Source organism: Meles meles, chromosome 9 (genome assembly GCF_922984935.1).
Source record: "Meles meles chromosome 9, mMelMel3.1 paternal haplotype, whole genome shotgun sequence".
NCBI lineage: Eukaryota > Metazoa > Chordata > Mammalia > Carnivora > Mustelidae > Meles > Meles meles.
The window spans coordinates 104,793,892-104,809,917 of NC_060074.1; the positions used below are offsets into that span (position 1 = coordinate 104,793,892).

The following is a 16,026-nucleotide window of genomic DNA, read 5'->3' on the forward strand; positions in this document are numbered from 1 at the left end:
ATTAAGGAGATGTCATTTGGCCAAACTGTAAAAGGTTTTGGCAGTGAATACCCAAAATGATGGCGTACTTGTGTGGTTTGGATTCGTTAGTAATTTAAGATACTTGTGGTTTAATAAAATTAATAGACTAAAACATTGCACTGAAAATTTAGATACTCATAAATAATAAAATGCAGGAGGTAGGAAAGGATCTAGGATCATACGCTATGCTGGTAAATTTAAATATTTAGGCATAAATACATGCTTTGTCTCATGGAAGGTCAAAACTAGTATGCTCTGCTTATTTTAATGTTTCCAACTATGTCTATAAATTTGAGTGAATATTCTTGGTAAGTGTTACTGTGCTTTTTTAGTCCAGTCTACTTCTATGTGCTTTAGCGAATTTATTAATGAAATATAAAACGATCAGCTTACAAGATGATTTCTTTCGTGTTTTTATGTAAGCCACACAATTCTTTATATTAACCTTCATATTAACTCTGCATGTCAAAAAGTTGATGTCATACATTTTCCATGAATTTTGGCCACTATCAGAATTTGAATATTTTTTTATATTCTGCGAAGGTCCATATCTTTTCTGAAAGATTACTTAGTTCTCATCTTTATCACTGTGGTAACTGACAATATATAAATAGGTAATAAAATGTAGTCTTCTACTCCCTACCACAAAACAGAATGTTAACCTTCTAAATGTATTTTTTAAAAAAAAAACAATCTACTAGCTTACTACTATATATAATATGTAAAAAAAATTGTAATGTACATGATTATCATTTTCACCCTGTTCTCTGTTTTTAAGGTAGAGGATCAGGGTGTAGATTTAAGGATATATAGGAGATAATATGCTAGCAGTTGTTTAATACATCACTAGATGACCTAAAGTTTCTGAAACTCTGGAGTAGGCAATGTTTATGGTATTGCTATCTGAGATAACTTGGTAGCCAACGACTCCTTTGCTTTTTTCCTTTCTTCTTTTCTCTGTTCTCTCTTCTACTCTTGACATGTCTTTCCTTCCTTCTTCATATAAAGCAGATTTAATTTCTTAGGAAATTATGATGTAAACAGCCACTAAATGCATTAATTTCTTTTTTTTAAAAAATATATTTATTTATTTAACAGAGAGACAGAGAGAGCACAAATAGGCAGAGAGGCAGGCAGAGAGAGAGGAAGGGAAAGCAGGCTCCCGCTGAGCAGAGAGCCCAATGTGGGGCTCGATCCCAGGACCCTGAGATCATGCCCTGAGCCGAAGGCAGAACCACCCAGGTGCCCCAGTGCATTAATTTCTTTTAAGTAAACTATGTTTACTCATCTAGAATATGATCTATCAAGACAAATTCTAAGATTTGGTTTAGAGTTGGGGGTATAAATATAAAAATTTTTACATATCACATTATTTCTGCAGATCCCCAAGTAAGCCCTTGGCACGGAAATTAATGGATTGGGAAGTAGTAAGCAGAAATTCAATATCTGATGACAGGTTAGAAACACAGAGCCTTCCAACACGATCTCCACCTGGAACTCCTAATCAGTAAGTACAGACTTAACTGTAGACTTGCCTGAAGATCAAAATATGTAAATCTTTACATTCAAATATCTTGGTCAAATATGATTTTTGTTTCTCTAGAGCATTATTTCCTCATAGCCTGCAATTTACTGCATAAGTGGCATGGAAAAGTCTCATCGAATGAGGGAGTAGAGCATTTGAACATGGATGTTCACTTTCCTGTAGAGTATGGGTCTCTACCCAGTAAATCAATATCTATTAGTAGAATTAATCTGGAAGTGTGTTTGTTACTGATGTAATCCTTTTTCATGTGGCTCTCCGGAATTCTTAGGGAAGTATATATTGTTTGAAAATGTGAAATGAGAGGCGCCTGGGTGGCTCAGTGGGTTAAAGCCTCTGCCTTTCGTTCAGGTCATGATCCCAGGGTCCTGGGATCGAGCCCCGCATCGGGCTCTCTGCTTGGCAGGGAGCCTGCTTTCTCCTCTCTCTCTCTCTCTCTGCCTGCCTCTCTCCCTACTTGTGATCTCTATCAAATAAATAAAATCATTTAAAAAAAAAATGCGAAATGAATGTGATCATCTTACCTAACCTCCTATCCCAACTGTTCCACCACTTTTGGTCTAGAAAATGGGTTTCCAACATAAGTTCCCACAAGCTTAGCCATATCTGTGCTAAGAAACCTGTATTATTCACTGGTTACTGTTTGTATACTTCATTCTAGTATTTCTAACAAAAACTGTATGTGTTGGTATAGATAATAAGATAATCAACTTGTACTGGCTAAGATGTTAATTTTATAATGTATTAATAAATGTATTATGTGTAACATATGTATGTAATTACACAATGATAAATAGATGTCAGTGTTTCATAGAATTTGTTCACCCAAAAGCTTGGAATGCAAAATATTTGAGTTTTGGTATGGAATATGATATTTGAAGTTGTCTAACTTTGGAAATATTTTAAACACATTAATATCCAATAAATGTGTATACTATATACTACTTTTTAAAAAAGATTTTATTTCTTTATTTTAGAGAACACAAGCAGGGGGAGAAGCGGAAGGAGAGGGATAAGTAGACTCAGTGCTAAGCACAGAGCCTGATGTGAGGCTTGATCTCATGACTGACCCTGAGATCACAGCCTAAGCTGAAATCAGGAATTGGACACCCAACCAGCTGACCCACCCACCCCTATACTAAATTCTAAAAGTTGTGTCACCAGTGGGTGTTTTTCAGCCCAAGAATAAACTTTTACCATAATAAAAGTAAAGTTTGGTTAGAGAACATTACCTCATACCTTTGTGTTTTCCTAGCTGCTAAGCTGCTAAAAAAGGTAGACTCACAAGTTCTTCTCTTACTAGTTGTAGATTGCTAAATCACCTTTCTTTATAAAATACTGCATATATTCAGAGGCCCATCAACTATTTGAAGAAAATCCAGAACCATCTTTTTTGGTCCATTTTCCAGCCAACCATTTCTCCGTTTGTTACTAGTTACCACTAAATAATTAGAGGAAATTACAGAACACAGAGGAAAGATGAGTGAGTTAATTAGCAGTAGCTCTGATTAAACTTCCTAGGTAATGAAACAATTTTAGATATGATCTGAAAAGGTTTTTTTCTCAATTCTGAAGAGACAGTATAGTGTGATGGTTAAGTGCATGGACCCTGGAATCACTGAAAGTTTGAACTTTGAGTAAGTTAATTAATCTCTTTGTCCCATTTTCCTCATCTACAAATTATAATAACTGTCTTTCTTGTAGTATTTTTACAAGAATTAAATGAAGTGATATATGTAAAATAGAGCATTGTCTAGCACATAATAAGCATTCAAATGTCATAATTAATAATAGTAATGAAAATTAAAATTCATGTGACTGTCATTTATGAGGATAGAAATATGTTATTTATTTTTAGGAATCTTAAAAAGTCCCGTAAATAAAAAATTTTTACAAGAATTTTAAAAAGAACATAGACCAGAGATATATCTGAATTATTTATTCTCTCCCTTGATTTTATAAAGGCATACCTTGGAGATACTGCAGATTTGGTTCCAGACCACTGCAGTGAAGCAAGTCACTAAATCTTTTTGTTTCTTAGTACATACAGAAGTTATATTTACACTCAACTGTATTCCATTAAATGTGCAATGGCAATGTGAAAAATCAGTGTGCATACTTTAATTGAAAACAATTTATTACTAAAAAATGCTAACCATCATCTAAGATTTCAGTGAGTCATAATCACTGATCACAGATTACTGCAACAAAAACAATAAAGTCTAAAATAATGGAAGAATTACCAAAATGTGACAGAGACACGAAGTGAACAAATGCTGTTGAAGAAATGGCACCCTATAGACTTGCTCCATGCAGTTACTGCAAACCTTCAATACATTGTTTTTTTTTTTTTTTTAAGAAAAAGAAGAGGGGCACCTGGGTGGTTCAGTCAGTTGGGTGTCTGATTCTTGATTTTGGCCCAGGTCCTGATCCTGGAGTTGTAAGATCATGCCCAGCATCAGGCTCTGCACTCTGTAGGGGGTCTGCTTGAGATTCTTTCTCTCTGCCCCTCCCCTGTCGGTACACTCTCTTTCTCATTCTCTCTCTCTCTCTAAAAGAAATGAATGTTTAAAAAGAAGAGGCAGTAATGCAAGGTGCAATAAAATGAGGTGTAAATGCTGATTAAGACACTGAGTTGTAGTGACTAAAGCCTTTAGACATTAAAGTTGGTAGCCATAATAGATGGAACAGGTAAAAACCTTGTGGTCGATCACTGACTTTAGTTGAGATCCTAGACTTCCCATGTGGTATTAGTTCTGTTTATATCATACTATCTTTGTCAGAAATTTTGCTTAGTCAGTGTGGTTAGTGTTAAAACATATACCCACTTTCTAATGTAATCATGTAAGTAAGAAACTGGAAAAAGTTGAATTAAAGCACATTTTCACTCAATTTTTCTTTCTCTTTATGTAGTCGAAATTCTGCATTCACACAAGACGGAAACCGGTTACGACCATCTTCAGTTGGTCATTTGGTAGACCATGTGGTTCACACTTCCCCAAGTGAAGTATTTGTGAATCACAGATCTCCATCTTCAACCCAAGCTAATAGCATCATTCTGGAATCATCTCCGTAAGACCTTTTTCATTTAGCTTCCTTCTTTTAAATAATAATGCCCCAGATTGTTTCATTTGAAATAATCTGGGAAGTTAAGGTATTTGATACAAACATTTATTTATGCAGTGTTTTAAAATTTTTATGTATTTGCAGATGTGCTTATTTGTTCTTGAGAGTTCTTTGTATTCCCCTTCTCCCCCCACCCCCCGCCAAAAACACTCTTATTATTTTGTTGACTTAGTATGTTCTTAAACCTTATTTTCTGCAGATAATGTAGCCCTATGGTCAGGCAGTGAAATATTAAAGGTAGAGTTTTCTTAATATTTTTCGTTCACCATAAGAATGAATAGACAATGTGGGAAAAATTAAGTAGCAAAGGAGAACTAAGTAAGATGACAATCATACTGAAATAAGTTGTAGAAAATATGCCCGCATCTTTTTAAAAATTCATTCCTATTTCATATTACAGACTGGTATATAAATTCAACTTCATAATTCAGTATTTACACCCCATCAGTATAATGGACAACATGCTTACCTTCACAATAACGTGCAGTATCTTGATTTGATTTATTTGTTTATATAATGCAGTTAGTCCATATGTAAGTAAAAACAGTGTGAGAATTAGGGGGGAAAAGTAAAATTCCTTATAAGGCACATAGAGAAGTAAAAAGATTAATTTTTGAGAGGAAGGAAGGGGTGTAGGATGTAGTGACTGTGATCAGGGCTGAAGAAAGAAGGTTCGAGAGCGATGGTGGAAGAACAGGCGCACTGATGAGCACAGCAGGTGGTGTAGGAGCCCCAGACACATGACAGGATACAGAGGACAGGCGGTGTGGTTGTCCTCACTATAGGGCCAGCCAAGGAAGACTGGCTAAGCTATAAGACAAGTGGAATTTTAGTCTTAGTAACATACCTTGGTAAGACATTTTGATTATGTGTGTATAGTAAAAAGAATGAAGGAATAGGATGGATACACATTACACAGTGACACATGTGGGGAATGAGTTGACAGGAGGCAAGGCTGGTAGAAATTTAATTTCTCTTTTAAAGATGTATTTATTTGTCAGAGCACTTGTGCACTCGCAAGCAGCATGGCAGGCAGAGGGAGGAGCAGGCTCCCCACTGAGCAAGGAGCCAGAAGTGGGACTCGATCCCAGGACCCTGGCATCATGATCTGAGCCAAAGGCAGACGCTTAACCGACTGAGCCACCCAGGCGTCCCTAATTTTTGATTACCTTAAAAATTATCATTGTATATTTTGATTTTTAATAATCATATATTTTCTAATTCTGAAACCTTAAAAAGTATAGTAACTAAGCACATAAGTGAGATGTTAATTGATTAAATTTAAAAATGATACACTTTCTGCACATAGAAATAAAGCATATAGAGGAATCTCAAAAGCCCATCTTACTGCAGAATAAAACAGTATAACTCCCAGGACCTAACACAATTATCTCAGTCCATTGTCTGAAGAGCCCTTTTGTATCTCCATGTGTACATTTTATAGGTTCGTCAATCATAAAAACCTTTGTTCTGGCTTCCTGACTTTAAATGGAGGTACAGGGGCACCTGGGTGGCTCAGTGGGTTAAAGCCTCTGCCTTCGGCTCAGGTCATGATCCCAGGGTTCTGGGATCGAGCCCCGCATCGGGCTCTCTGCTCAGCAGGGAGCCTGCTTCCTCCTCTCTCTCTGCCAACTTGTGATCTCTGTCTGTCAAGTAAATAAATAAAATCTTTAAAAAATAATAAATAAAAAACAAATGGAGGTACAAGTTCAGAACAGATTGGCATTGTCTTGCTTCTCCATCCTGATCCACAAGAATTTCAATTGTTTGGAGCTTTCTCATCGGACATGTATTTTATGAGGCTTTTGTGTTTGTATTCAGTTTTGAATCTCTTAACACTGAATTTAAAATTCAGCCAGTTTTCACCTTAAGAATAATGAGAGAGGTCTGAAAAGATAAGCTTAATGGTAAACAAATAACTTATATTAGTTGCTTATGATCAGCTTCAGAAATTATCTCACTGTTTAAGACAACTCAGTGAAATAGGGAAGACATGTAATTCCCATTTGTAGATGAGAAAACCACGGCTTAACAGCACTTGTCCCAATTTACAGAACTGAAATTCAAGTCTTCCCAACCTGAGCCAACCAGCAGAACTTTGTGTCTTAGACAAGGCTTTTTTGATTGATTGATCAGTTTGTTGGTTGGTTCCTTTGCTGGCTGATATTTGCAATCCAGAGGAAATATTTTACAACTTGGAATCCGTAGGTTTTAGTTTTGGCGAAATAAGGAAAGAATCTGGACAACGTGTTGGATGAAGCTCAGAGCATTTCAACATGTATTGAAAGAAATCTTGAGATCATCTCACCATTCCCTGTTTTTTGAGTGAGTACAGGGCCTTTGAGGTGAAACCTGGGTCCAGACTTTAGTCACTGGGTAAGGTCACCTGCTTTACAAGGTGAAAACACTCAGGGGTATGTTTATTATGGAAACAAATAGAAGGTTTTTTATACTGCGTAGTATAAAGTTACCATTTTTAGGCAGGGGTGATGGAGACTATAGTCTACCATTTCCTTCCTTCCTTTAAATGTTTCACAGAAAATGAGACTGATTTAGTTTGTGATTTTCTGAGGAAAACAATAACCCTCAATTAATTTGAAAATACTTAACAGGTGTTTATTTTAGTAAATTCACAGCACAAATGTTAATATACTCCCATTAATATGTAACAGGGAAGCTTGGACATTTCTACAAAATCATCACAAAGCATGTTAGTTGGGTGGTTAAGATTTTATTTATTTTCATATGAATTGCTAAAGACAGCAACAGAGGGCTGCTTTGACTGCAGAATAAGCTGCTTTCACTGCTGCTGTTGAAACATTCATGAGGAAATTTAATGCTGAATGGACTCAAATAAATCAAGTTTTTGCCTACCTGGCTTCATTGACAGTTTTAACAGATCTTTTGCTGCTGTGTTACAATATATTGCTCTGCTGACAACAAGGTCCACTTAAATATTTTCATTGTTTGCTCTTCACTTAACATTTCTTAAAATGTCAAAGTTGAAGATAAGCAAGTTATTTGTATTGAAAAATCGCAATATGAGAGTTGGGTATTGGAACGCTCTTAGAATTATATTCCCATCTCTCCATCTCCTTTGTGTTTTTTTTTTTTTTTTAAGATTTTATTTATTTATTTGACAGACAGAGATCACAAGCAGGTAGAGAGGCAGACAGAGAGAGAGAGGAGGAAGCAGTCTCCCTGCGGAGCAGAGAGCCCGATGCAGGGCTCAATCCCAGGATCCTGGGATCATGACCTGAGCCGAAGGTAGAGGCTTTAACCCACTGAGCCACCCTGGCGCCCCTCTCCATCTCCTTTCTTAATGTCAAAAAGTGAACATAGGTAGTAATTTGCCCACAGAATTTTTCATGTGGGTAAATTATGAACAACATGTTTCAAGCTTCAGTCCCATTCAGGACCCCCCCCCCCCATCATTTTAGGCAAATTATTGGTTTTAAGTATATTAAAAGCATTGAGTTAGAAATATGGTCTCAGTTAAAGTAAAAATGCATGTTATTAGAGCACAGATCTCTTCTGGTCTTGCATTCTCTCCATTTAAATATAAGTCGTTTTTATTAGAAGTTAAAATACAGAGCAGTGTTACCACTTAAGACCAAATGGCATGACAGAAGGTTGTCCTGTTCTGGGTGTGCTCTGGTAAGTTCTGTCAAGGCCTCAGATACTGTCAGGGGGGCTGCTTAGCTTTCGTATATCTTATATATGGGCTTCTGAGAAGCGTTTTATTTGGAGAAGAGTCTACTGCTACATAAAGTTTGGTAACCTCTCATTTAAAGTAACTTTGCTCCATCCTTTTATAGTTGTTTTGTTTAAAGTGTAACTGTAACATCATGTTCAGAGCAAAGCTCTGGATTCAGGCTGGATTTAAGACTTGGCTCCACCAGTTCTAATTATGTGACCTTGGGTGAGTCATTTTATCTTAGTAAGCCTCAATTTCCTCACCTGTAAAAAAAAACAGGATGAGAATATCTACCTCATAGGGTCGCTTTGAACAGTAAATTAGATGTATAATAGTTAAGCAGAGAAAAAGTGCTTAGTAGATGTTAACTATAGTGTATAATTGTGTTTAGTTTGGGGGGGATATACTGGCAGCCTTTAAGAATATTATAAGCCATTTATCTGTCTATATGTTTGAAATATGGATGTCTGCTTGAATACAATAAGGAATTCTCCAAACTCTTAGCTTTATCCTTAGACCTAATCACAAGAGACTCTTTATAGATTTCATAATCCTGAAGTATCAAATCCATTTCCCTGAACCATTTTTGCCTGGACCGTCCCTTTCTAGTCTTTTCTCATGAGTCACCGCAGCTTTGTCCACACTTCATCAATTCCTTTCACTTACTCTAATGGTTTGCCTTCACTTTGCTGCTCTGAGGTACTACCACTGAAAACTTTATGTCCTCACTCAGCTTAACCAATTTCCATGCCAACCTTGATCAAGTCTAGCAAAATACATTTGACCCTTGAAAAACATGGGGATTAGGGACGCCAACCCCTATATAGTTAAATTCACATATAACTTTTGATTCCCCAGAAACTTAACTGCTAATAACCTGTTGTTGGCCAGAAGCCTTACTGAGAATATACACAGTTGATTGACACATTTTACATGTTACATGTAGTATGCTATATTCTTACAATAAAGTAAGCTAGAGAAAAAAAATGTTAACCAAATTTACAGTACTGTAGTGTAAAAAATCCACATGTATGTGAATTGGTGCAGATCAAACCGTGTTGTTCAAGGGTCATCTGTATTATGTTTTCTGCAAATACCAGACCATTCGAGGACAAGGAAATAAAAGAACCAAAGGAGGTGTTGTGGGAGGAGATGATTGGGCCCTGGGGATTCAGGGGGCACACTGTATTTGACACTGTACTTGTGATAACAAGACTAATTACATAGGTCACTGGACTACTGTAGCTGCAGTATACCTAACCTCCTGTCCACCTTTGGCACATGTCTCCAGTACTCACTTTAGGGAGCTAAGGTCAGGGACTTGGAGTTTGGTTGAAACCAAGTATCTCAGGTCTGGGACCTTGATTCTGAAATAGATTCCTACTGATACGGTAATATGACATTTTCAATTCTATTCTCATATTTATCATATCCCTGAGAGTTTATATGCACTGTTTAAATTGCCTTGAGCATTAATTAATAATTTCAGTGGTACTCACTTTGAAATGCTGTGATTGTCACTATAAATTAGCCAACATGTCAGGAAGCCTGAATTCTGAATCAGAATTTTATCTGCATCTTACATGGTATAAGTAAAGTATAGTAGGGTTACTGCCCAGTGAGAAATTGGATAGCACTAGGGACTATAGTTGAATGAGACAGGAGCTCCGGTATGCTTCTTAAAACATTAGAATCTTAAAATGAGCCATCAGTCCTGGCAAGTTTGTATTAGCTTGTACCAAGAATATGATTTTGTTTGTTTTCTAGTCTTAAATTAGAATAACTTTTTATGCTTCTGTGAGTGGTATGTATATACAGTTGAATCTTCAGCATTGTTTATTTTCTTTTATTCACAATTTGCAGGGCTTACCTTGCCACTTTTTCTTTTGTATAAGTAACAAAATAATCCCTTTAGGATTATACTTCTCTCTATACCCTCCTTGTAACAGATCTTTTCTGGCTCCCATCTTTTTTCTTTTCTCACTCCCATCTTCAAAGTCGAAGGATTACCTCCACTTGTGAGATGTCAGCCAGAGCTCTGATGTCCACTTTTTTCTTTGGTTCCTATCTCCCTCGTCCTGTCTGAACTATCTGATAGATGCTGGCTTTCTCTTTAAGTCATAGGTCCCTTCTCTCAGAGGAATTATTTCTTTTTCTTTTTTTCTTTTTTTCCAGGGGAATTATTTCTGATGTGGCTGTGTTCCACTGTGCAGCCTGGTTGTTCTTCCAAAGTATATGATTGCTCTTTATTCTTTTATAATTAGCAATTGTGGGGGTTTTTTGTTTTATTTTTGCCTAGAAACGGTTATCTTTTTTTAGAATTGGCCTATTTTATGAAATTATTTTAAATGTATTATAATTTATAATTCCTGGTTTACCTATGAAAGTCATCTTCCTAGGTAATTGAGTAAGTAACTATACTCATGATCTCTACATTAGATATGAAGTAGGAAGTTATTTGTTATGATCAGTTGAATTAATACACTTGGAATATGTCTTAAAATGTAATTGATGACCTTTGTTCAAAATAAGAATTTCAGGGGGCACCTGAGTGGCCAGTGGGTTTAAGCCTCTGCCTTCAGCTTAGGTCGTGATCTCAGGGTCCTGAGATCGAGCCCCGCATCTCTGCTCAACAGGGAGCCTGCTTTCCTCTCTCTCTCTCTCTCTCTCTCTCTCTCTTCCTTCTTGTGATCTCTGTCAATTAAGTAAATAAAATCTTTTATAAAAAAAGTAAGAATTTCAGGAGTCTGTGCTGACACCCTCGGTTACTTTGATAGACTGTGTTGGTTAGAGATGCAAGTAGATACATAGGTATAGATGGAGTTTGGTTATTGGACATGGACACATAAAAAGGGCAAATAGTTACCGGGTTTACTGGGAAAGCACATAATTAGTTTGTAAAAGTTCCCAGACCAGTCTGTTCCTCTGCAACAGTCTGACATCTGGAGAGCCTGACCATCAGGCTCTGAGAAGTTATTCTAACACCAAAGTTACTTAAAACAATGAGAGAAAGCAGATAGCCCTTTTCCTGAAGTCTGAAATTACAGTGTTCTTTCCTGTGTTCTGTCTTGACTAATCCTTGCTGTGCATGCTGCATTCTCCCACCTTTTCTTCAGAACTTGGCTTAAATCCCAACTCAAGCCTGCGTGTTTGGCTCTCTTCCTTTCTGTGTTTTCCTGTGGAAAACAGGAGAGGTTCAACTCAAATACCTACTGGAATCCCACAAGGAACCCTGGGTGGGATTTATGTGGCCTGGGATGCCCATGGCCCATCTAAAGGCAACAGCTCATTCTTGGCTTTGACCAGTGATAATGCAGTTTCGTTTTTTCCAGAGCTTCCAGATTTTCCATTCTGGAAATCCAGATACATATGTAAGTTTTTAAATGTAGCCAATTAACTCATATTTTATAAAGAAAAAATAATGGACTAAATTATGTTGGCCAAAATTCGCCCACCAGCCATGAATATGCAACCAGTGTTTCAGGACAGTGATCTCTAATTAGCAGTGCATAATAAAATCACTCCTGGAGCTTTTTTGACTGTATATGCCTAATCTTTAGTGCCAGTAATTTAGATTAAACAGTTTTAGCAGAATGTCCCATAATGTCAGTATTTTCCCTATCTTGTAACTGAGCATTGTCACTGTTATACCTATACCCACCAGATTTGGCTTACTTAAGATGTTGCTTTACAGGTCAGGCTTGAGTTTGTCCCTGTTGTATATTTTAGAATTGTTATATATTAGGCTAGATATATGTTATACATTGTTATATATTGACTAGACCAAGAATAAAGTAAGTTGCTCTAACTCCATTCCCTTCTGATCTCAACCTTATACTATGCCCTATATATCTTCAGTTTTGAGGCTGTTTCCTGGGTATGACAGCTATACACAAAACTAGAAAAAAAAACTTTCTATTCACCTGGTCATTCTTAACCCTAAGCAAGGGATTGAGATGTGTTGATTGATAGATGTGGAGTCCAGTGACTTCGGGTTTTTGTAAAGTCTTACAGGCTTTTGATAAACTGCTTTTTAGAAATGTCACATCTATGAGGCTGTGTGAGAGGATATCCATCTTTGTGTCCTAATCCCTTCCGGCAGGCCATGTTTGAGGTCCATGTCCCTGTTCTCATCTGTGGGAACATTTTCCTGGATTAGCAACACTTGAATGTATTGGATCTTAAAGGCTTGGGCTCTTGGCAGTTGAAACTAATAGGATAAAAACTATTGGGCTTGGTACCTGGAATCCCTGACCATGAAGGTAGACCTCAAAGAAGCCTTTGCTGGGGGGGGGGGGGGGGGGGGGAAGGTATGTTCTTTGATGCAGTCCTTACAGACTTCTCAGAATTTAGAGCATTTTGTTCCCTAAAGACTTCTATGTAGAAAGTTAGACTGAGTGGGCACTATGGCTTACCTCCTTTTTTAATGATTAAGTTGGGTTTTTTTTTTTCTTTTAAAGATTTTTATTTATTACTTGACAGAGAGAGGGAACACAAGCAGGGGAAGTGGGAGAGGGAGAAGCAGCCCCCTTGCTGAGCAGAGAGCCCAACGCGGGGCCCGACTCTAGGACCATGACCCAAGCTGAAGGCAGATGCCCAACAACTGAGCCACCCATGTGCCCCTAATGATTAAGTTTTCTTTTACATTCTGAAAATTTGGAATGACTGTATTTTCTCTCAAGAGGAACTTTTCTGGAGGACCATACATTTAAACCATTAAACCTGGCTGACTTCCTTGGCACTAATAAAATTTTTTGCTTCATTACCTGTATCTATCAGATATTTAGCAGTGAGCCTCTAAGTAAGTTTCACAACCTTCTCTACCTAGGGAGAGCATATGTATCAAAGAGTCACTCTGACACTTATTTCTGTATCCATTTTCTTGGGATAAATTATGCTGTGGTGACAAATTACCCCAACTCATAGCAACTCATAACAACAAAAGTTATTTCTTTCTTACATTGTATGTATATCATGCATCATCTGTGTCCCTACTCCATGTCATGTCCATTCCAGGACCCACACTCTTGTGTGGGGCATGACTAGTCTCATGGCCAAGGACAAAGAAAAGCACAATAAATCATGAGCTGTTTCCTAAAGTGTCCTTTCAAAAGTGACCACTTCTACTCACATTTCATTGGACAGAGCAAGTCATGTGGCCAAGCCTAATAATGTCAACCAGAGAGGGGGGAGAATGATTTTTAAACAACAATACAGTCTAATGGAGTTCCACTTCCTCAGGACCTTACAGCTTGTATCTTAGGCAACTATTTTCCCTCGACAAAAAAGCAGAAACGGAATGAAATCGGTGCCATGCAACTTGACACAGCAGCTGTCAGCTCGCTGAGACCTTGGGCAATGGGACAATAATTATTTTATTTTCCCAAAGACCTCTTGGCGTCCTAGAGATAAATAATTACCTCAGAAATGGTCACTACTCTTACCAGCTATTTCCCCTTGCCTTACTTTCCTCACTCCCACAACTTCCATGGATGTGTGCTTCCTAGGATGCTAGCTGAGTCACTGGTTCCCCCTTCTGGCCTTTGTGAAAAACTCTTAAGTAATAATTTTACATACACTATGCTGGTTCTTAAAAAAGCTACTGTTTTTACCTTGAAGCTTCTCCTACCTAGCTCTTTTTATCAGTTCTTGCTACCACAAATTGAGGCTTATGCTCCCTAATGTTAATTGAATTTTGTTTCTTTAAATTACATACTTCAACAATGTCTTGTCCAGTTTTATCTCCTTAGTGAGCTCGGTACTCTTAACTCAGATTCTAATCTTTGTTGCAGTTCATTACTTTCATGAATGGTGTTTTTCTTTATTTCTTAAGATTTTATTATTTATTTGTCAGAGAGAGAGAGAACACAGGCAGGGGGGATGGCAGGCAGAGGGAGAAGCAGACTCCCCCCACCCCGAGCAAGGAGCCCAGTGCGGGACTCAATCCCAGGACCCTGGGATCATGACCTGAGCCAAAGGAAGATGCTTAACTGACCAAGCCACCCAGGCGTCCCTTGTGTTTTATTTCTAAGTAAATTGGATCAATCACAAGTTCTCTAGATTGTACCAGGTGTTTTATCTGTGGGACCACTCAACTCTCAATTCTGATTTCCCTTTGACTGCCTTTTTCCCTGGCTACCCATGTGACTCCATTGATAACCTTATTTTTAAAAAGTTTTTAGGAAAAGTGTGTGTACTGTTATAGTAGATTAATAGGTATCTTCATCATGATATCCTTAAAGTGTATTTGATTATTATGTAGAATTGTTTACAGATTTGATATAATAGGGAATTCAGTGTACTATTTAAACTTCCAAGTTAAGACAGGTTTCATTAAACTGTAGCTCTTGTAAACACGGTATTTAAAGCTTATCTCCTACTAGACATTGTAAATATTAGAGTTGCTTGACTCTAGCTTTTATTTAAATTTTGTTTTGTTTTTGACCCTAGCTTTTTTTTAAATTTTTTTATTTTTATTTATTTATTTATTTATTTTTTAAGATTTTATTTATTTGACAGACAGAAATTACAAGTAGACAGAGAGGCAGGCAGAGAGAGGAAGGGAAGCAGGCTCCCTGCTGAGCAGAGAGCCCGATGCGGGGCTCGATCCCAGGACTCTGGGATCATGACCTGAGCCAATGGCAGAGGCTTTAACCCACTGAGCCACCCAAGCGCCCCGCTTTTTTTTTTTTAAAGATATTTATTTATTTGACAGAGAGAGTACAAGTAGGAAAAGCAGTGGGGGGTGGGGCAGAGGGAGAAGCAGGTTCCCTGTTGAGTAGGGAGCCAGCATCACATGTGGGGCTCCATCCCAGGACCCCAGGACCACAACCAGAGCCCGGGACAGCTGCTTAACCAAATGAGCCACCCAGGCGTCCTGACCCTAGCTTTTAAAATAACAGTTCTGGGCGCCTGGGTGGCTCAGTGGGTTAAGCTGCTGCCTTCGGCTCAGGTCATGGTCTCAGGGTCCTGGGATCGAGTCCCACATCGGGCTCTCTGCTCAGCAGCGAGCCTGCTTCCCTCTCTCTCTCTCTGCCTGCCTCTCTGTCTACTTGTGATCTCTCTGTCAAATAAATAAATAAAATCTTTAAAAAATAAATAAATAAAATAACAGTTCTAGAAGACAGCTTCCAAATACTCATTTTTTTTCCTTTTTCCTGTCCAGATCACAGGAGACCCCTGGAGATGGGCAGCCTCCAGCTTTACCACCCAAACAATCAAAGAAAAACAGCTGGAACCAAATTCATTATTCACATTCTCAACAAGATCTAGAAAACCATATTAACGAAACATTTGATGTTCCATCTTCCCCTGAAAAATCTACTGTAAGTAGCTTTCAGATATTCTCACATTTCTTTGAAATTTTTTAATCGAAAGTGAAATGATTTATACTGTGGTATGTTTTGTCTGTAAATTATATTAGTGTACTTCCTCCTTTTCATCCTATATTGCTCGTGAATTTTGCCATGATAAACCCAATTGTGGGATTTCCTTTTATTGTTGTTCTAAAAGTTCATTCTTGACAAATTTATGTTGATTTTAGTCTTGCAAAACACACATTTCAGAACAAATGCTACTGATGCATTAAATACCACTAACTTTATTATATAATTCACTGAATGCAGAGACTCTCATTTTC

General features: G+C 37.6%; 1 protein-coding gene across 3 annotated transcripts in view; it reads left to right on the forward strand.

The window, feature by feature from the left end:
* The window catches only part of PTPN4 (protein tyrosine phosphatase non-receptor type 4), a 223,384-nt gene that overhangs the window by 169,546 nt on the left and 37,812 nt on the right, over window positions 1–16,026 (forward strand). For all 3 annotated transcript variants that reach the window (XM_046018960.1, XM_046018962.1, XM_046018961.1), the window contains exons 14-16: window positions 1,403–1,528; window positions 4,478–4,636; window positions 15,553–15,712. In XM_046018960.1, the coding sequence (XP_045874916.1) occupies window positions 1,403–1,528; window positions 4,478–4,636; window positions 15,553–15,712 (445 nt within the window). The remainder of the gene's footprint in view (window positions 1–1,402; window positions 1,529–4,477; window positions 4,637–15,552; window positions 15,713–16,026) is intronic.